This window comes from Metopolophium dirhodum, chromosome 1 (assembly GCF_019925205.1).
Source record: "Metopolophium dirhodum isolate CAU chromosome 1, ASM1992520v1, whole genome shotgun sequence".
In the NCBI taxonomy this organism is placed as follows: domain Eukaryota; kingdom Metazoa; phylum Arthropoda; class Insecta; order Hemiptera; family Aphididae; genus Metopolophium; species Metopolophium dirhodum.
This window is the reverse complement of record NC_083560.1, coordinates 74,912,623-74,935,146: the sequence shown is the minus strand read 5'-3', so window position 1 is coordinate 74,935,146 and position 22,524 is coordinate 74,912,623. Positions and strand designations below refer to the sequence as shown.

Genomic DNA, 22,524 nt, shown 5'->3' with positions numbered 1-22,524 from the left:
AAAAATATATTTATTATCATTAATCTATGATTATTTCATGAATTAATATATCTGTTATCACTGTTGCTAATTATTGGTATTCGAATCAGCTGCACCATAGACATGATCTTAGAATTTGTGGCGACTACCGTCCCACTACATGTTGGTCAACATTTTAGGGTCACCTACTGTCGCATCACCAGGTGGCGTCGTCGGTCGGTACGTTTGGTTGTGAATAAAATTAATCATTTTACTTTTTTAGATATTAACAATTATTCATCTAAGTACTATTAAAACATTTTTACTACACACTAGAAAATTTGCTACTGCACACTTGAAATTTGCTACTGCACACTGTGTGTACTACTGCACACAAAAATAGGGACTGGAATTATCAGTATACTTCTGCTTACAAATATGTATTTAAATGCAAAATGAATGTAAAATGGAAAACGTAATATTAATTTTGGAACTATAGTACCAATAATTATTATGAAGTAACAAAATGTGATTTTATATTCTCAAATTGGAAATTTCTGCGATCGTCACGTAGCATAAATTTATATTATTTCAGGACACTCAGTACACTCGTCTTACCTGTTTAAGAAAATCTAAGCATTTTTACTGTCCTAAATGTGATAACGGATACAAAAAACAACACATCATTGTAAAATCAATACATTCATCGCTCCACTCAGAATCTAAAACAACTTTGCTTAGATTATTAATGCTTATCTACTTATAAAAATATTCATGGTTAAAATTATCACTAAGAATTTTTAGTTAATTTAACTTTAATTTTGCCACCCTCTTTTATCTCCATGGGGTATGAATTCTGAAAAACATCGAAATACAGGTTTCATTCATTGAATTGAAGAGTATTATAATGATACCAATTTCAAATATATTTGACCATAAGTTCATTGTTTCCCTTACAAACTTCACCATAGGCGTGCGCAACCCGTTGTGGGCAGAATGGGCCAAGCCAATGATACTTGAAAAAAGTTAATTTAATTACTAAAATTACTTTCATTTACTCAACGGTCATCACCCACTATTTAAAGTATAAAACATAAATAGGTATATTCATTCATAACAAAAATATGTTTTTTTTCAGCTAATCTATATAGTAATTAGTGGGATTAAAAACTAAAATATACCTATATAACAGCTAGGGAACATCATAAAATATCAAATAATAGATAGACCAGCTCCTCCGTTACAGGTAATATCATCCATCAATAATTTAATAATTACATTTTTTCAGATATTTAATTAGCATTGGTGCAAATAGGAGGGGGCTTAGGGGGACTTAGTCCCCCCAGATGTCGGCCAAGTCCCCCCAGTTCAAAATCTAGTAATTAATACTAATTTTAGATTCTGAGCGAAGCGATGAATGTATTGATTTTACAATGATGTGTGTTTTTTTTAATTTTTTTAATTTTTTTTTGTGTCTGTCTTCACCTTTTAGGACAGTAAAAGTGCTTGGATTTTCTTCAACAGTAACTTTTCTGATAGGAAAGTGAATCAAGTTGGTACTTTGGGGGAGTCAAAAGTAAAAATCTTCCCAGTAGTTTTCAAAAGCGACGTGAAAAACAAAAGAAAAATTAAGAAAAAAGGGGAATTTTTACGCAAAATCTGTTTTTGAGAAAATCGATTTTGGTTTTTGGTATAACTCTATAACAAATGACTGTAGCCTGTAGGTACGTGAAGTTTTGACTGAGTGTTTATAATAGCATTTTCTATACACCATAACATTTTCCAAATATTTAGACTTATATTGAGCTGTTTACGGACATATTCAGTTTCCATTCTTTTTAGTTTTTTTTTTCTATAAATATCAATAACATTTTATTTGTTGGTTAAAAAAGCTTGAAAATTTAATAGACGGCTTCTAGGTTATTGTTTCTAAGGCAGATGAAAAAAATTAAAATCCTTAGTCACAGTTTTTATTTATAAGCATTTAAAGTTCAAATCTTGACAAAATACGGAAAAATCACGAAAATTAGCAAATTATTTTGAGTTGAGAATTCATAAAAATTTTTCTTTTTAAATCTAAGATTTGATTTTTTTTGTATTAGCATTTTCTATACACGATAAAATTTTGACTCTTTTTGAGCTGTTTACGGACATTGTCAGTTCTCAAATTTTTTAGTTTTTTTTTCTATAAATATCAATAAAATTTTATTTGTTGGGTAAAAATGCGTGAAAATTTAATATAAGGCTCCTGATATATCATTCTAATAGCAGTTGAAAAATATTAAAAATACATAGACACAATTTTTTTTTATAAGCATTTAAAGTTCAAATTTTGACAAGATGAATCAAATTTAAAATGTAATAATTATTTTTTAGTTAAAAATTTATAAAATGTACAACTTTTGTAGCTAAGAATTGAAAATTTAAAACAAGGTTCCACGTAAATAAGTAAATATATAAATTACCTTATTCACAATAATATCATAAAATATGCTTAGTAATATCATAGGCAGACTGACCGTTTTCGCTCAGAATCGTTTTTCTTATACAATGATATTATATCATTGAATTCAAATTTAACACCATCCATTACAGTGACCCACATGTAACTTACTGTACAGCAGAGCGACATCCACTTACCTACCTTTTTATATTATGTGGTACTAAGCAATATGACCTATGAGTAGGGGGGCTTGAGTCCCCCCCAAAAATGTAGTCAATTTGCGCCTATGTTAATTAGGCAGTTACTATAGTTACCTATTAATAATGTTTCGTGTGTTCATGATTTAAAAAAATCAAAAATCACAATGCTTAGGAGGCGTAGTCGCATAGAAATATAGAATAAGACAATACTACTTTTTATGGAATCTAAGTCGCTATCTATAACAAGTATCGTACAGCTCGCAGGGTGGGCCATGGGCCACCTGGTCACTACCGGGCGCACGCCTGTTAACTTCACCACCCCCTAAACATCTTTATGAGTTAAATTTATAAAAAAACCATAGCTACCTACCTACAATACAAAATAACACCCTTTCCAAATTTAAACTGTGTATCCACGCAGTTGACTTTCAATCATTAAAATGATTATTTAGTTTTTATTTTTTAATTTTTTAAATGTGCTTTCTCAAGGTTTGTATTGATACTTATTTTTATCTATAATATTTGTACTGATACATCTAGTTAGTAGTCAATATCCAATAGGTGTAAAAAACACAATATTAGGTAGGTAGATACCTATTTAATACCTATGTCGGCCATGTCGGCTATGTGGGTATGTATAGGTACTTACTTACCCACCGATGACGTTAATATTAATTGATAATTATTAACGTTGTATATTTTGTATTTGATTTTAAATAATTTTGTTTTGTTCATTTTATCAGTTTAAAATGTTTAACTTCTATAACTTTCGAGCTCAATATCCATTGATAATATTTGTATGTTTTCAGAGTTAAATAGGTTTTTTTTATTGAAAATAATTTATGTACGCATAGTCGCATAAAACTACGTCATCGACTGCCAAGCGCACCCAACGATAATGATTTCACAATTATTTAATAAACGACGACCGGTCGACGGCACGAAATGGAAAGAAATATACATAGGAAGTGTGAACACTAGGAAGTAGGAACTATAGTAACTACATAGGAATGTCGAATGTATCGCAGCCACGCAATATAATAATAATAAAAATAATCCAATGCCTATTCAGCGCCCAGCGGTCCATCGGGCGTCGACCGTCGTCGTTGTCGTATTCTTTTATACAGTTGTATCGTTGGTCGCACAACTCGTTGTACTGCTGATGGGACGGCGGCACGCGCGGTACAGCGCCTCGTTTGCACTGCAGGCTGCAGCGTGTACTGTGTAGTGTGTACCACACTATTATAGCACCCAGTACTCCCCTGTACTCAGTGGGCACACACAAATAAATTACAAATACACATGGCAGCAACAACGGTGTTGTACCCATTTATATTGTGGATTGCCTATGGATGCTGGCACACGGCATTCTATAGTGAATACGAGAGTACAAACTAAATTAATTTTATTATTATATTATGTAAATTTGTATTTTTTGTAATTTTTAACTACGTACTATAGTTAGTATTTTAATATAAAAACAATCCATATTTTCAACAGAATTAATTATCAAATTGCAAATAATAAAAATTATTGGTGTGATGTTACTGCATTATAAATCATGGCATATCCTTGATTTTTTTTAGTAGGGGAAGTCGCCTATGCAACAAAAAGTATATCTTTAATCGTAGTACCTAAGCACCCACTACCCACATCCAATATTTGTGGACCACCATAACAAAAAGGATTGAGAAACTGTTGTATAGTAATAGTACAGCTGTAGGTAGTGTATACAAATCTGTAAGCCAAGTTGGCTTAGCCAACAAAACTGATACCATTGAGGCACCACATGTTAACCGTAACATGGTCGCGCATCTGTTTTCTCTCTTGTTGGTTTCTTTATCGCTCAAAAGCTTCAGTGCGAATGAGAACCATGGTTAAGTTTAGTGAAGATATACTAGATATAGGAATGCAGACACGGAATATCCATAATAATAATTAATAATATGTTTAATAGCAATGGTCGTATAGCCGCGATACCATCGCGTAAGGCGTAACCATAAATATATTATTATTAAAATACACTGTAGTACTGTACTGTAGCATAATATTATACTTTGTAACGTTATAGTGTATAATCATCATCGTCGTTACATAATTCGTGTTGTACACTCGTACGCGACGTCATGACAACGTTCCTCGGCCCCACGGGTGTCGGTGGCGGTGAGGGAGTGGGCCAATCGGACGGTCCGCCGCCCGAAGTCCGAACAAACAATCTGATAACTGCAGTAGTGCCGTGTCGCCCGGCGGCTCATTGTTTACGACCGGCGCTGCCCACGTACAACACGAACGGTTGGCGGGTCGCGGTACACACGAACCGCGGCACGACAATAATAATAAGCCGACGACGGCGCGCGCACCACACGACACGCACAGGTTGTCGTTGTCGCACTCGACCGCTCCGTACCCGAACGCGTTTATCGTTATCGTTTTTTTTTTTTTTTTTGTTTTCTCTTTCCTAGCTCGGCGATCGTCCCGATACACCGCCCTCAACGATTGTCGTTCAGGTCCGTCCGACAGGTCTCCCCTGGGAAGTCGTCGTCAGGCAATAATCTCGGTATCATAGGTAACCGTGAGCTGACATTTCCAGGACACATCGGCCGGTCGTCGTTTACGGGTTCAAAAGCCGTCGGCCGGGAGCAGCCACTTCGCTCTTATGATCCGACAATGACCGCTTCGTGGAACCGGATCTGCGGACCGCTGTCGTCGTGGTTGGGCTGCTGACCCACCAGCCGATACCGCCACCGTGCTTAAAGCCGTTGATTATCTTCATTCAAACGCCGCCTCGATGATGTCTTTGTCGCTGTCTCTGCTGCTGTTGCTGTGCAACTCTGCATTCCGGGCCCATGGCTTCAACCTGGAGACGAGGCTGCCGATCGTTAAACGCTCCCTGGAAGTATCGTACTTCGGCTACTCTGTAGCCGGACACCAGTCGTACGACGAGATCAAGGGACAAGTCGAAAACAGTTGGTTAGTGTACTTTGTTGTCAGCGTTGTTACCTAATTTTTGTTTACAAATTGAATTCTGAATTTAATCTACAAACAAATGTGTGAATGTGTGAATGTCTTTTGAACAATTTTCTAAACAAATGATTGTACATGTTTGAAAAGTTCCTATTATGGATAAAAATCTATATATTTGCTATAAAGATTATTAAATTACAATTTTTTTTGATAAATTAACCTTTTTTACAGAAAAACCACTAATTAAGTAAATCATTGGTTGGTTGGTAACATTTATGCTTTAGATTTTTTTTTTCTTCGTTAAAATATTTAGTAAAAATATACCAATTTTTTTTATTGTTTTTCAGGATTTTGGTTGGGGCTCCAATAGGTACAAACCTACAACCGAAAACTAACCAGTCTGGTGCGCTATATAAATGTCCATTGACATCATATCATGATGATTGCATACAGGTTGTTACTGATGGAAAGCGAAGTAAGTACACATATTTTTTTATTCAGAAAAATCTTTATATAGTTAACTATATTAAAATTATAAATATTGAAGGTAAAAAAAAGAAACCTACAAAAAATGCTTCATTGCACAATGTCAGAAATGATAAAATTATGGTCATTACAAATCTTGCTCTGGAATCTGGATATTTAAGTGACATGTGATGCCTATTCCAGAGAAGTTTTCTTTATAGAATATTGATTAATTATTCAAAGATCACCCTGATACATTGTTAGGACTTTATTAATGTTTGAACCCACTAATAATAGAAGGCAATCATAATCACTGTAAAAGTGTTGATATTGAGTGACTTCTAAGCTCTTTTCCAATACATTTAAGAATGTCATAACTCTTAGTAGCTAAATATTATATTTATATATATTATAATTTATAATGTATAGACTAGGATATAAAAATAATAATTTAGGTTTATTACTTATATAGAATACTAACCTAGTACTAGGAACCTTTGATAATGTTATTTATATTGTTAGTTGTATACCTATGTTATTATATTATAATAAATAATTATATAATTGTTAATTTGTAAACTTAAAAAATATCTCATGAAAATTGAGGTTATTAGGTTGAACAATTTTTGAAGTTGATAATAATGATTTTTGTTTTCTTTTTTAAAACAGACCCAAAAAGTGGACTTTATGACCCTTGTAAGTGAAATTATGGTAACTTTTGTGTTTGTTCGTGGTTTGTTTATTGCAATTTGCATTTTAATATGTTATGTGTTGCATCATAACATAATTTATTAAAGCCTATTTCATATATTATATTTATGAATATTTTTTTGATTGTTATATAACAAGCATTGCTGCCATGTAAATACTGCTTAATTTAGTTGGAGTTTTAAATCCATCACATTAGTATGGTCTGATCATATTTTAGAAAATACGTTTGATAAACGCATGATTCAAAGTTGATGTATGAAATAGTTAACTGCACTGTTATGTGTAATATTAAGCTTAAAATGTATATTTATTTAATTAACTTTAGCAAGCATTCAATATTGGTTTCATATAAATAATTATTTATCGTAAAACAGTATTTTATAATACTTTCAGTATATTACCGCAACAATTTAATAACTTAAACTAGTAAATATAAATGTTTAGTTAAGTTAGATAAGGTACTACTTTCTAAGTATTAAATAATGTTTTGGCTAGTCATTGATGATTAAAATGTTGTTCTATCTTTCAATGGATTTTATATTACAGCTATTTCCAATTTAACTTATTAGTATCATGTATAGTATTTTATACAGATTTATGATACTTGTTCGATTATTTATTTACTTGGATGTTTTATGTACAATTATAACATAATTCGATTTTTTATGCTGATAAATATTGTATTTTATAATTTGTCACCAGAGTTAAAAACAACAAAAAACATTTTTTTAATACTCATAATAAATTTCATATAAATTTATCCTTGTGTATACAATGGGATTTTTTTTAAAATTAAACACTTATAATTTCAATAAGTTACAATATTTTGAAATTTTTCTATTGCAAAATTCAAGATACGTGTAATTCTAGCATTTTATTTTTATACTGCCCAGTGGTCACTTTAATAGTTGTTGGTAAAACAACTTATGATTTTTAAATGGCAATCAATATTTTTAGTTTCACTATTTAAAGCAGAATACTTTTCAAAAAAGTTGAATTATAAACAGTGCCGCAATTAGGGAGGTATTTATCAGTTTGGCTGGCAGTATATTTTATACGGACAAGTCAAATATATAACTTTTAAATAATTGGTTTGGTAGGTATCATAATACACTAACTCAGTTGGATCATAATCACAATATCACACTGTCAGAACAATAAGGCCATAACAAAAAAAAAAGCAAATGTTCAGAAAAATGAATGTTTAGAATAAAATGGCAATATTTTCATCAAACAAAAAATAATGTTAATGGTAGACACATGTTTATAATTTTGTTGTAATTATAATCAAGTGACTTTTATCCTTGTAAATAACTTTACTTTTTTATTATTTAAACTTGAAAGAACAAAATTTAAAAATGTTCTAGTTATGGCTTATAGCTCTACCTTTTGAATTGATTTTAATATTATTTTGGCTGTAAACAAAATATATGAAGTATTAAAAATTATGATTTAATTAATTTAATAATAATGTTAAATACATTGATTTGATCTAAAACAACACTTAATCTGCAAAATAAAATAATAGGTAGCATAATATAATATTTAGTTTTATACAATTAATAACTTCAGTCTCTTGGATGTTTGATTATTTTTAGCAATATTAATATTGAATTAATAATAAAATATAACGAATCATTTGTATATTAATTAATAATATTATAATTTTAAAATTATAATAATATCACTTTTTGTATTAAATTAAAAATAAATAACATCTCTCCTGTCTCTTAGTTTCCTTATTTTTCAAAATAATTAATTTTTCCTCAATGTATCAATATTTTTTACTGTGGGTGAGTATTAATCATCATAGAGAAAATAATTACTATTTTTACTTGTAGTAGTCTATTAAAAAATATTTTAATAAATTATACATTTCGTAACAGTATTATACCTAATATTAATACTTTTGTTAGACAAATACAAGTTTTACTGTATACTATAGTAACTATTAAGTACTTACTCAGTTTTCTTTTATGTTAGCTCTTTTAGGGGTTTCAATAGATATTGTTGTAATACACAAACTTAAACATTTTTAACTCTACCATGAGAAGTCATTATAGTTATTATAATAGTACAAAAATATACACAATTTAAATACTATGAATTAGAGAAATAGAGTATGACTAGAGTAAAAATGAGTGTAATAAATTAATGACAGTGTGATATGTGTACATTATATGCTATAATTATATTCAAACCGATCTATCCTGTATGACTCTATGTCCCAAATTGAGGTGTTCCTCAGTAATCCAAGTAGTTGCGGCACTCACTGCATATAAAATATATTGAATATACAACAGCATTTTATTTATTAAGAAGCATTTCTAGTTTTTATGAACGAAGTACCTAATGGAACACATTTTTTTGGCAAACCTATTGCCATATCTTTAACTCAACATCACTATTAAAAGAATCACCGTATATCTCAAATTTATGATTACTAAATAAAAAAAAAGATGAATAGTAGGTAGGTCTATAGTATAATATTTCTGGTCCTATGTATTATTGAAATCTGTGGTAGGTGCTATTGAAATTATTTCTTTACAATAATTATGTTTATTAGATAATTTTTTTTAGATGATCCATGTATGTTAGGTTCAAATTTAAAATTAGTTATCTTAAGTAAAGAATAAAACTAATTAATTTTTTTAATAAGAATTCTGGTTGTGTGATTTATTTGTATAAATTTCTACATAAAATAATTATTATTTATTATTTAATTTATTTTGGATACTGGTGTATATTTAAGATTCATATATTTTTGGATGTAAAAACTTAACAAAAAAATTCAAGCTTAGGATTGTTGATATTAAGACTCAGATTTGTATGTATTTGCATATTTTTACTTGTTGATCGTTTTGTATACTAAATAAGTGGGTGGGTACAATGAACATAATACATACAAAATGTTTCGTACCATTCTTGTTCATGTTTTTATATATTTAAAGATTTTTGAATTTTTAGGTCATAGACATATTTTGTGATTTTAATGTCACTTAGTTTATACTAACATTTTGCAATTTATAGACTTATCATTAAGGCAGAAGAACAATTACATATTAATGTATACATTTTTATTTTCAGCTTTATTATATTTTTAACATTTTTAACATTAATTTTAATTTAGTTTAATTTACAAAATTGAATAACTCCTCGTAGGTATATTAATTTATTATCAAATATAAATTATAATAATTGAGATAAACTTTATTAACTTGAAAATTGTAATGTTATGGCTATCATAAATATATTTTTTTGCATGATTATGATGCACAATATGGCATGAAAATGATGTTTAAATGCTTTGAAAATAAAACGTTCATGAATGTATGATATCATGTGAATTGAATTGAATTTTAGCGACATGGCTTAACAGTCATTTGTTTATAATAATTAGTAGCATTAAAAGCATAATATGTGATTTTGAATGGCATGTGAAATGCACGTACACATATTTTGTGATTATTTTTTATTTGACGATACGACCAATATTTGTATGCACGTTACCAATATTATTTCGTAGTTTGACCTTCAACCGTTAAATACTGACGAAGCTGCATTTCATTTATTGTAAAGAAAGGTTTGCTTGTACAGTTTCCGTTGATAGGCGGTAAGCGTCATGCATGTTTACTTAAGGATTTATAATGCATACATCGTGAAAATTTAATTTAATTTTAGAACGTGATATAAATGTTTAAAACAATGGCTGAAAGTCTTAATGTCAAGTCATCTATTTTTAGTATTTTTGTTACTCATTATTTAATATTAAGAAAAACTATAATTCTAATAATGACTAAGTAAGTAGGTATCAATGTGCTTTATGTACCAAATAGGTTTTTGCATAATCATTTTTTTAAGGGTATACTACATAGCACACACGTATTCGTTGTCTCGGTGTTTGCACTCGCTTAACAAGAACATTATAATATATACCTAAATAAATACATTATACACACTAAATGTACGTTTCTCAATCCCGGTGCAGTTTTTTTTGTTTTTAATATTAGAGTAAATTTATCTACTCCGAAACTTAAATATGTTAACAGATAACATATTATAACATTATCCGATCTCTCTAGCCGGATTTTTTTTAGATATTTTAATTCTGAAGTGAGTTTATAATTAGACAGAAATTAGAAATAGAATATAACATTATAAAAATACTTATAACTCATTTTAAAATAAAAATATCGAAAGATCCGACAAGAGCATGGATAATGTTATACTCTTTAAGTTTGACATTTAATAGTAAGCACATTTCTCTAATAATATAAAATAAAAACAATAAAACTGTATTGGAAAATATTTGCGGAACATAAATTTATTAGGTTGTGTACTTATGTGTGTGAATGACAGTCGGCAGAGACAACGAATGCTTGTCGTAGTACTTAAATACACAACGCACGCCTTTTATAGTTCACAAAAACTGTTTTTAGTCATAGACCTATAAACTAATTGACGGCGCTTAGAGAGAGAGGTCAGGGGTACGATATAAAGTAAAAGAGAAAAGAGAACGTGGGGGAAATATAGTATTAGTTTCATACGTCAATGATTACCCCCCTTTATGTTCTTTCTCTCTTTTCTCTCTTCGTTCTTTCTTCTTTCTTTCTCTTATATGATTCCCGTGCATTGGTGGCACGGCGGAGTGGAATGCGCTGTCCATTAGTTTATAGGTCTATGTTTTTAGTTGATTTCAGGGTGTGCATAGCTAAAATAATATAAATCGTTTTGATTTTGAATCAAAGATTATTTTACCTATAACATTTTATGTTGGTATAATATAATATAGAATTGTTAAATAAACAAGGCATTTTCAATATATTATATTATTCAAGTTTTAGATAATTTTTATTACTTTATATGCTATAAAAATATAACTACGTAATAAGTAAAATGGACCTACTATTAAAATAAATTTTCGGCTTTTACAATTATTTTAAAAAGAAGTTTAAAATTTTAACTATTGCATTGCTATTTTACGAACAATTTTTATTACTGATGAATAGAGTAGAGTATAGCGCGGTTTTGTATGCATTATTCTGGTTAATCGTACGATATGCTAAGCTAGCATAACATTTGATTCATATTATAATGATTTAAGCCAGGGGTTCCCAACCTTTTTATCATCGAGTACCACCAGATAATTTTATAATCAGTTCGCGTACCATTTCAATTCTAAAACTAAATTAGGAGTCAAAGGTCACTTATTTTTCAAATACATGTTTGGCTGTGTTTTTGATTTTTTACTTGTGTTTCCAACGGAAGTAGTATCATCGCTACACTTAAGAAATCTCTTCATTTTTACGTACAAATTGTATTTGAAATAAAAGTTTCGTAAAATAAAACACTACTAAAATACAGATTGTTTTATGTGGACGTATACCGACACACTAAAATAACTCATTGAAATTTCGTTCGTATATTATCCAATAATCGTTATCGCCAATTGAGTTGACTATTTTTAGTGCTGTACTGCTGTCGGTAATCGTCAGTCATCCCGACGCGGCGATGCAGGTAAATTAAATATTATCGGAAATAATATAATATTATGTAATATTACATTATAAAATGGTCCGTCATCCGTCGATAACGACGTATGGGAAAACCATCCACATACGACATTACGACGTATACATAAATAAATATATAATATAATTCTAATTAATTAATATAATATAACATTTTACATTTACATATTACACATTTTATAAAAAATTAAACCAAAAAATTTCTTCGCGTACCACCTACGAGCTTTCCATGTACCACTAGTGGTACGCGTACTACGGGTTGGGAACCTCTGCCCTAGATACGTTGCAAGACTGACAAAACACAAAAAACATAACGAATACTAAAATAAGAAAATATCGATTCCGATCTCAGATTCCTTATAATATTGATATTTGATATTAATTAATTCCTATTTTCTTCTTATAGATTAAAACTATCCAAAAACTCGGATATGTTTGAGAAAAGTATTTATAGTATAAGTTATTTATTGTTATTTAGTGTCCCATAATTTTTTTTATCGAATATTTGGAATAAATGCATTTTTCATGCATTATGCATACTTGAACATTTTAGTGCATATTATATAATATTTAAGGTTTCTCAGCGCATATAATATTTGCTTTATTTTTAATGCATATAAATCCATGCTCTACTGTTGTCTTTTTTAATTTTCTAATCGATAGTAGAACTATATTCAAATTTTAAATCATATTGTACGTATTTGTCATAAACATTTCATGAAAAAAAAATCATCTGTCTAAAACATTTGCTTCATATTAAAAATAAAACAATTTGAAATTCAACATATTTGGGAAGCTGCACCATTATATACAATTAGAGTATAAAGTCTGTTTTTTTCAGGTGAATAGTTACTAGGAGCAAGATCTTGAGAAATATATTGTTTTTTAAATAAGTATATAATTGCATTTTTCAATTCATTTTTATCTTAAGTATTTTCTTTAGTTATATACCTACATAATAATTTGTTTTCCTTATTGGTATTTCGGCCGTTAAAAATAGATATCGATTTTATTACGGTTAAGTGAATTTATCACATCCACATACGCAGTACGCACATTATTGTGATGCACAAGCTATCGTGCTTTAAGTGCTTTTTGTTTTATTAATTTATGTGATCACTGGTATTTAATTTATTTTTAAGTTGTACTGGTGTACATTTTATCTGTACTGGTCACATTAATTAGTCATAATATATGACATGCTGAGAGCCTGATATTCATAATCATCAATTATAAGAAATAGCAATGACTCAACTGGATAACTTAGTTAGGATGACTATATATTATATTTATTTACTCTTCTATACTGTTAATTATGTTGAATCAGTGTTTGATTATTTCAATTTCAATTATTTACATACTTAACAGTTATTTGTGTAAATTATTGAAACTAGAAAGGAACGAAAAATTTTGTTATTTTTCCTTGAAAAAAATAACTCGTTCATTTTCTCGTTCTTTTTTTATAAAAAAGAATTCGTTCCAGGAATCCGTTCCTTCCAAACACTGTTACACCCTAGATCAGGGGTTCCCAACCTTTTTATCATCGAGTACCACCAGATAATTTTATAATCCGTTCGCGTACCACTTCAATTCTAAAACTAAATTAGGAGTCAAAGGTCAAATTTTTTTTTAACGTATATTTTTATTATTTATTCTTTCTTAACATATTTTCTTATTAGATATTTATGAAAGTAAAAAATTCTTAATATTTAAGTTTATTACAATTTTTAAATTTAATGTGATATTTGTTGTTGTTTATTTTGTACAAGAACATCAATATCAGGCTGAATGGAACTTATTTTCACTCTTAAGTCATTTTGAATATCGAGCCTACTTCTGTACTTATTTTTCAAACACATATTTGGCTGTGTTTTTGATTTTTTACTTGTGTTTCCAACGGAAGTAGTATCATCGCTACACTTAAGAAATCTCTTCATTTTTACGTACAAATTGTATTTGAAATAAAAGTTTCGTAAAATAAAACACTACTAAAATACAGATTGTTTTATGTGGATGTATAACGACACACTAAAATAACTCATTGAAATTTCGTTCGTATATTATCCAATAATCGTTATCCCCAATTGAGTTGACTATTTTTAGTGCTGTACTGCTGTCGGTAATCGTCAGTCATCCCGACGCGGCGTCGCAGGTACATTAAATATTATCGGAAATAATATAATATTATGTAATATTACATTATAAAATGGTCCGTCATCCGTCGATAACGACGTATGGGAAAACCATCCACATACCACATACGACATTACGACGTATACATAAAATAATAAATATATAATATAATTCTAATTAATTAATATAATATAAGATATAACATTTTACATTTACATATTACACATTTTATAAAAAATTAAACCAAAAAATTTCTTCGCGTACCACCTACGAGCTTTCCACGTACCACTAGTGGTACGCGTGCCACGGGTTGGGAACCTCTGCCCTAGATACGTTGCAAGACTGACAAAACACAAAAAACGTAGTTTTAAAAAAATTGAATCCGCTTCAAAACGTTTCAAAGTCTTAATTATTTTGCCTTCTATTTATATTAGGTACTTGTAATTTATTTATTTTATATTAAGGGGATCTGAAACCGACCGTATTTAAGGAGTTAAATATAGCCAATTTTCTAAGGTTTTGCGTGTAGGTCGTGTAAACATGTGCGTAGTAAGTTATCATTATTCATTAGTGTGTGTGAATGACGACTGTGTGACATTGTGTGAAATAAATAGTGGAGCGTTCCTGCTGAACCCACTTGTCACCGCCGGAGCGTGACCGGAAAATAGTCTATGATTTGTATAATATTGTATGTACTTTTTGTCAATCTTACCGGTTGCCCTAAAAATGCGATAAAACTTTTGAAAACTGATTCGAATTTTTTAATATGTCTAGTGCAACGTTTCCAACATTTTTTTTATTATACTCCCTGGTAGATTTTCAAAAATGTCATGCTTCCCCTAAATCACTTAAAATTAAAAAAAAAAAAATTAATGACGTTAATTTTTTTGTTTATAATCAAAAACAGTAATATGAGATAAATTACAAAATAGGTATATATAGGTAACCAAATAATTTTTAACCTAACCTGCGAATAGTACAATATTGTAATCATTATAATTATTGTATTGTTATCAAAACACGATAACTGTCCAAAATAACAAAATATTAACTTATTAATTATTATTATTGTACTGATTGTAAATTCGTAAAGTTTTATAACTTTTGACATGCCACTGCTTAACATCCTCCTCCCTCCCCATGTAGTACCTCAATTTCTGTCTTTGGGAAACACTAGTCTGGTGTCTAGTTTAAATCGATCAGTTCTTTTAAGATTTTTGGTTTAAATTCCGAAAATAAATTTGAAATATTCAAACAATTTATAGGCGATACATGTTTATATTTTAGTGTCTTCTGAGAAATAATTAACCGCTCATTACCATTATATAATTTTTAAACTCAGAAATTAATTTTTAAATGCATTTCTACATTGCATGTTTAAAGATTAATTTAGGTATTTTGTAGTGTTTTACTATATTTTCTGCAATTTTTTAGGGCATTACAACCCCAGTCCTATGTTATCTTGAATTTATAAATAGTATTTAAATAAATTGCATAAATGTGTAAACATAAATTAATTTTTACCAAAAATCAAAACGTGACTAGTAGTGGTTAAAAATAAACTACAGTATATATGTGTAAATATTGACTGTTATAAACATTTTTTGATATTTTTTAAATTTAATTATGAATGTATTTTATTTAAAACATTACCATAAAAATTAAATTTCATTGTATATTATTATGTATTTTGAAACTACTTTTATGTAGATAGCTTGATAAAATAATGTACATTAAAAATAAGTCCTGAATATTCTCATTGCATGATAGTGTTATTGCATTAAAGGTATTCAAATTTGTAATAAATATGGTTTTTTTTTTCATTGAAATGGGTTTAATTGGATGTTTAAGGTGTATTTATGTATATTTAACTTGATTTAGCTATTGGGTGTAAATATTCTTAAGGTGTAATATGTTCACCATATTGTCATACAATGAAGATAAATATGGAAATCATCATACAGGAATTAACCAAATCATTATTGTGTGTATACAGTTTGTTGTACACAGTAGACCTAATACGCTTCAATAATCCAGCAAAAATGTAATTTTGAGTATTTGTAAATATGATTTTAACTCTATATTTTTCTGTAGCTATTGATTCTACAAAACTCTCTCCACCCAAGAATGATGAAATTAAAGATGGGCAATGGTTAGGCGTAATTGTACGAAGTCAAGGACGCGGTGGAAAAGTCATGGTATTATTAAAACATATTCATATAACATATTTTCACTTTATGATCAATTAAACAATAAGATTCAAACAATAAATTAACTTATCTATTTTACTGTTAGGAAAATAATTTTTAAAAATTAAAACATATTTTATACTAAAATGTGATTATAAAGTTAAAATAATTATAATAGTAGGTATGTCAAAGTAAAAGGTACGACAAAATGTGGTTGTAGAATGATTTTAAATTTAGTCTGAGGAGGGGGGGGCGTTCTTTTTTAAGGTGGGGACATCATAACAAATTTCTGATTACAGATTTTGTCAACATAATGAAAAAACCAACAATAAAAATCATTCCACAAATATGTTTTGGGGTTGCCTATTTATTTTTTTGGTCATATCATGTCGTTTTTAAACAAATTATGTCTCTGAATACATAAATAAACATTTTAGGTATGTGCACATCGATACATAAATCGAGGTGATGAATATCAATGGGGACAAGGCCTCTGCTATACTTTGACACAAAACTTAGATTTTGTTGAATGTTGGGAACCATGTAAAGGCCGAGAGACAGAAAAGTATGTTGCTTAAAAATATGTTAATAATACAAGTACAATCTCAAAATATTGTTCATTTATTTCAAATTAATTAATTAATGTATGATTGTGATTTAGGGGTCAAGCACAATTTGGTTATTGTCAAGCTGGCACAAGTGGAATGTTGTTAAGCGATGATACTGTAGTTATTGGCTCACCTGGCTCATATAATTGGAAAGGCAATGTATTTATGGTCAGTGTATCGGATGACTTCTTACATAGAGATAAAACTTGCTACTACAGTCCGGTTCGAGATAATGAAGTATCGCCTGTTGATAGCCATAGTTACTTAGGTAATTATTTTTTTGGATAAACATTTAAATATTATATTTCTATTAAAATATACGTTTTAACAATTCTTTTTAATTTCTCAGGTATGTCTACTACTGCTGATTATTTCTTTGGTAAACATAATAATATGGCTTATGCAGCTGGTGCTCCGCGGGCTAATGGAACAGGCCAGGTTGTACTATTTACTAAATTAAGACCGTCTGTAAATCTAATGGATGCAAGACTTATTATTAGTGGAGAACAATTTGCTTCCAGTTTTGGTTATGAATTAGCAACTGCTGATCTCAATGGAGACGAGTATGTAGTAGTTTTATTTATAAATTTTTTCTGTTCAAATAGTTTTATTTGACATTAAAATAACTCATTTTTTTAAAAATTGTACATAGTCATTCATGTGTAAATTTTTCTTTATTAGATTACTTTCATTCCTTAGTTTATATAATTAATGGATTATTTGTAATTATAATTTGTGTATTTTAATACAGTGAACCAGATTTAATAGTTGGTGCACCATTTTATTTCACAAAAGAAACTGGTGGAGCTGTTTATATTTATATGAACAATAAAGATCATTGTTTTAATTGCAAATCACCAATTAAACTTGTCGGGAAACCAGAATCCAGGTTTAAGTCTAAATATTATACAATTCTTAAGTATATGTATCAATCATTCATCAATTTTTTAGATTCGGATTTGCAATAACTAATCTAGGGGATTTAAACAAAGATGGGTATCATGACATAGCCATTGGTGCACCGTATGAAGGAAATGGAGTTATTTACATTTATCAAGGTTCAGATCATGGAATCATTGTGGAACCTTCACAAGTTAGTTCAATTTTTTCCTATTAGATTATTAACACATATAATTTATCATACAATTAAAAAGAATATGTGCCTTACCTATTTGTATTTATATTTCTAGATAATTAGAGCAGAGGATTTAGTGGTAGAAAATCTTAAAATACGTACACTAGGATATTCATTAAGTGGTAATGGAGTGGATTTAGATCAAAATGGTTACCCAGACTTAATATCTGGCGCTTATGAGAGTGATATGGCAATATTGATTAGAGCTCGGCCAATTGTGAACATAACAATTGAGGTTCGACCTCCAGAAAAACTTCGGAACATCGATCCCACTAAAACGGGTTGTTCGGCCAACATAACATCTTCAGTTACTTGGTAGAACAGCATAATTTTTTTAACAGCTTTATCTTATAAGATTTAACTAAAAGTTTTTTTTTAATTTGTTCAGTTTTACATTCGAAACTTGTTGTACGTTGGAATCTGCGAACAAAGCTAGATCTGATGGAGAATGGGGCATTCAGTTGCGTTATAAATTGGAAGCTGAAACGTTTCAAGAAGGTCGTAAGTTTTCTAGGGTTTGGTTTGGACCAGATCATATGATGAAGTCACAAACAATTGAAAATATTGTCTCTGTGGATCACAACAAAAAAGAAACGTGTCAACAACATACAGCTTACATAAAGGTACTTATTGCAATCAATTTCTACCCATCATTTTTTTATACTATGGTCCTGTCATAGGAGAATACAATGGATATTCAGTCTCCAATTGCCATGCATATTTCATATTCACTGGTACAAAATGATGTTCCTGTTCTAAGACCTGGCGATCCAGTACCTTCTTTAGCTGATTTTCCGGTATTGAATCAAAACCAAGCGGAAAAAACATTTTTTGCCACATTCCATAAGGACTGTGGGAATAATGATAGATGTGAAAGTAGAGTACATGTGAATGCTGAATTGTTGTTACCTAGAACATCAGGTATATTAATATGTACTATTATGTTTAAAATACTGTGATATTTTAATAACTTAACCCAATAGATTTTTATTAAATCGATTCATTTTTTCAACATAATGTTCTAACTCATTTCATATTTGTGATCAATAGTATTTTATTTTGGTTTGTTTTCAGATGATAAATATGAATTAGTAATAGGTCAGCATGTTGAAATACTTTTAAATACAACTGTATACAACCAGGGAGAGTCTGCATATGAAAGTAGAATGTTTGTTGTTCATCCTTATTCGTTTAATTACATAGGCACTGTGAAATTAGAAGACGTAAGTTAAATAATCAAAAACTGTTTTTTATAAGTGAAAATTAATGATTTATATTTTTAGACAAAGCAAGTGGATTGTAATCCATTCAACAAGACATTAGTTGTTTGTGCTCTTGGAAATCCATTTAAGAAATCTGCGATTTCTAATATTCAATTGCGCTTTGATCCAAAAGAACTGAATGATTCTGAAAATCATTTGGAGTTTATTGTGATTTCTAACTCTACATCCCATGAAGTTGAACCCCAGAGTCCATTAATTTTGCGTGCCAATATCATTAAACAAGCTGAATTATCATTGAAGGGGTAGGTGTCCACAACTAAAAACTTGAAATAGGCTATATTATGTTATTATTATAATCTATATTAGGTTAGCACGTCCGGAACAAGTGTTTTATGGTGGTCAAGTGAAAGACGATTTGTCTGTCAAGTATCGCGATGAAGTTGGTTCCAGAGTATTGCACACTTATCAAGTGTTTAATTCCGGTCCCTGGAAGGTGTCTAACCTAGTAGTAAACATTGAATGGCCCTATCAGGTAGCCAGTCACTTTACTCCAAGAAAATGGTTGCTGTACATGGATGAAAAACCGTATGTTGAAGGTATGTGTTGAGACAGAAAAATACTGAATATAACTTTTTAATAAAAAAAATGTATTCTTTTATATTTGTTCAGCAATAAGTGGTGGAGAGTGTTTTATGTATCAAGGACAAGTCAATCCATTAGGTTTACCAGTACGCCCAGGAGTTCAAGAGATGCCCCTTGATAGTATTAGTACTGAAAACATTGCTTTGAACAATCACATGATGTCAAAAACCACAACTAGTATGATAAAAAATAGTAGTTCTGGTTATTATCTGAACAGAGTACGTAGGGAACAAAATTATGTTGTTGGTGCAGAAACATATGTTAAAGATAATGGAAAGCATATAGAAGTAGTCAAAATGGTGAGCAATATTAATATTTTACAAATGGTTTGTTTAATTTTACTAAATTTTATATTTTATAGAACTGTCTGGTGGGAAATGCCAAGTGTTTCAAGTTTCATTGTCTTATAAACAACTTACAAAAAAATCAAGAGGCAACAATATTTATTAAAGCTAGGTAAGACATTGTTGTGGTTTTGTATAGGGTAAACATACTGTATCACTATAGTTATTGACATCACACCGAATGTGAATGAAGCAATTAATAATTTTAGTTTACTCAATTTTTTTTTCAGACTGTGGAATTCTACTCTACTAGAATTGTTTCCTAAAGTTGATTCTGTTCAAATTGTATCGAGAGCAAAAATTCATATACCCCCTGAATTATCATTGCAACAAAATCGCTCAGACGATGAGTTTGAAGTAAGTAATTTGTATTCATAACATTACACCTAGTTTGATAGTTTGAAGGTGTATGATTGTTAATGAAAAACGGCAGAATTGTAATACATTTTAATACATTTTAAAATATTGTATATTATATTATATCATAATACAATTAACATGGTTCTTATAGGTGGAGACCACTGCTAAAGTGGATTTATTGCAACAAGAAAACGAACCAATTCCGTGGTGGATAATTATTCTAGCTATATTGGTGGGACTTTTGTTGTTAATCTTGTTGACCTTGCTACTATGGAAATTAGGTTTTTTCAAGAGACGAAGACCTGATCCTACACTTAGTGGTAACATTGAAAAACACAGGGTAGATGATAATTACTATGACTATTAGTTAATAATTGTAAAACAACTTGCGATAAGTATTTGTCATACATTTTTTTTTTACAAATTTTTTTTGTATTTTCATAAGACTTTTATACGAAATACTTAGACTAAGACAAATTGTACTTATAGATAATTTATTATAATTTTTTTTCTGCATATATTATTTTTACATTACTTATTTACCATTCTTGTAAATTATTGTCATATTATGTAATATTTTAAAATGATTGTTGTATGTTTATCATAATTTTCGTCTTCCTGAACATTTCGCTGCAAATAACAAACTTCAGCTTGTCGAAATTATTTTTATTATATTTATTATACAACTTAAGCGTTTTTTTTATTTCTTAATCAACGGCTTATAATATTTTTTTTAACAATAATATTATGATTATTTTCACAGTTATACTGTGACAGTTATAGTGTTTTTAATGTATTTGAGCTGTTAGGAGTTGAAAAAATATTATGACGGTCCTATAACATTTTCAGACATTAATACTTCCTAGTATGTGACATACTTTTCATTAGACTTGAATAAGGACAAATAATGTATTATTGAAAATATTAACAAGACAGTATTAGCCGTGATGTGGCATAATTTGTGGGCATAATGTATGTATGTGGTTTCGATGTTTAGTGTGTAGGTGTTTACCTGAATTTGATGACTGTTTAATGTGGATTTTAGGGCTTCCAATGATGAATGTGTAGTCCGTCTTGTTGTGGACTTTTAGCGTGAAAGAAAGCAGATTAATGAATGAAAAAGTTGGTTCGCTCTATTTGTTAACTAAAGTATGGGATTAGCTATAAGACAAATGTTGAGATCAGAAATCAGATTTATATTATTCATATCATTATTTCATATATTATTATTAAATTAAATTTAAAAGATTTGTTAACAGAATAGGGCCTGATGTAAATTCTGAAAAGTGTTATTTATATTAATAAATCAATATCATTATATACACTTAAAAAAAAAATATATTAGTGGCACCAGTAGTATAAAACAAATTTTAGCTGGTCAAAAATACTATATTGACAAATTGAAAAATTATTGTATTTTTATCAATAATTTATCTTTACAATATTCTGTGCCTAAATATAGAATTTTAAATGAATTATTCAATATACGCTAGACCTATAGAGCTCATCGTATAAAATATATACATTATTTGATTGATATTTTCGAATTTTCATAATTTTTTATATTATTTAACTTTATCACTTGAAACAATACAATTTGCTATAGTTTTATGTGAAC

General features: G+C 29.3%; 1 protein-coding gene across 2 annotated transcripts; it reads left to right on the top strand.

The window, feature by feature from the left end:
• Positions 1 to 4,841: 4,841 nt before the first annotated feature.
• Positions 4,842 to 21,597, top strand: LOC132933767 (integrin alpha-PS1). 2 transcript variants are annotated; one of them, XM_061000044.1, is made up of 19 exons: positions 4,842 to 5,571; positions 5,913 to 6,040; positions 6,700 to 6,726; positions 16,500 to 16,603; positions 17,032 to 17,159; positions 17,256 to 17,470; positions 17,552 to 17,765; positions 17,954 to 18,091; positions 18,154 to 18,295; positions 18,393 to 18,652; positions 18,726 to 18,960; positions 19,018 to 19,258; positions 19,412 to 19,560; positions 19,621 to 19,862; positions 19,927 to 20,156; positions 20,230 to 20,501; positions 20,564 to 20,658; positions 20,777 to 20,903; positions 21,058 to 21,597. In XM_061000044.1, the coding sequence occupies exons 1-19, from the start codon at positions 5,390 to 5,392 to the stop codon at positions 21,271 to 21,273; spliced, it is 3,345 nt and encodes a 1,114-aa protein (XP_060856027.1). In that variant the 5' UTR covers positions 4,842 to 5,389; the 3' UTR covers positions 21,274 to 21,597. The 2 variants fall into 2 exon arrangements, with proteins under 2 accessions (XP_060856027.1, XP_060856028.1); XM_061000045.1 differs by lacking the exon at positions 6,700 to 6,726.
• The last annotated feature ends 927 nt before the right edge of the window (positions 21,598 to 22,524 follow it).